At 62.4% G+C, this 740-nt stretch overlaps 1 protein-coding gene across 1 annotated transcript; it reads right to left on the bottom strand.

Moving 5' to 3' along the window:
- Positions 1-223: 223 nt before the first annotated feature.
- On the bottom strand, positions 224-613 carry Tco025E_09252 (uncharacterized protein; the record flags this gene model as incomplete). Its single annotated transcript, XM_029376073.1, has 1 exon — positions 224-613. One exon carries the CDS (start codon positions 611-613, stop codon positions 224-226), a length of 390 nt encoding a protein of 129 aa, XP_029223813.1.
- Between the last annotated feature and the right edge of the window lie 127 nt (positions 614-740).

Raw genomic sequence — 740 nt, 5'->3', positions numbered from 1 at the left:
ATGTGTAGTTATTTTTATTTTATTTTCTTTTTGCTTCTTCGGTTTTCTGCACGAGTCCACATGTTGCGCCTGCCGCACACTTGGCTGAGCCAGTGGCCTTCTGTCTTCTTGTTGCCTGCACCGCCGAGTGGTGTCTCCATTTTCCTCTCTATTCCCCCTCTTTTTATGTTTCTTGGGGTTAACTTTTCTCTCTCGGGAGGAGGCACGGCGGGGAGAGGCTCGCCTATTTTTTCATGTGCTTGTGTCGGCGCATGAGGCCCACCCGCTGCGCCGTGGCTTTGGCGCTTGCGCCGTGAGTGGCGCTGCCGCGTCGGCGGGTGCAATGCGCCCTTTGGTTGGGCGCCGGGAGGGCGGCGAGGCACAAGGCGCCGTCTGTCCGGTCGGCTCTGGCGGGACGGAGCGCGGCCCGGACTCCCTCCGGCCGCGCGAACCCGCGCGCCTTTTGCCCCCTCACGGAGGGCGGGTTGCTGGCCCGTCGATGCCCTGCTGGGTTGCCTTGGGCCTCTCGCGCCGTTGTTGCGGGCGCACGGCCACGCGAGGGTGTGGGTGAGAATGCCGGTCCGGCAGCGTTTCTCGCTCTGCTTTTTTGTGTGCGGCTGGCGCGGCAGCACATGCCTGTCTGTCTGTCTGTCTGTTTCTCGTGACGTCTTCTTCCCCTCCCCTCCCCCCTCGCTTCCTCTTCTCTTTGTGCGGCTGCTCCGGCAGTGTTGCTGTCGTTGGTGGTGGTGTTTCTCTGCCTG

The sequence above is a fragment of the Trypanosoma conorhini genome (genome assembly GCF_003719485.1).
Source record: "Trypanosoma conorhini strain 025E chromosome Unknown Tco_14.4_contig_01037, whole genome shotgun sequence".
NCBI classification, from domain to species: domain Eukaryota; phylum Euglenozoa; class Kinetoplastea; order Trypanosomatida; family Trypanosomatidae; genus Trypanosoma; species Trypanosoma conorhini.
This window is presented reverse-complemented; position numbering and strand designations above follow the sequence as displayed.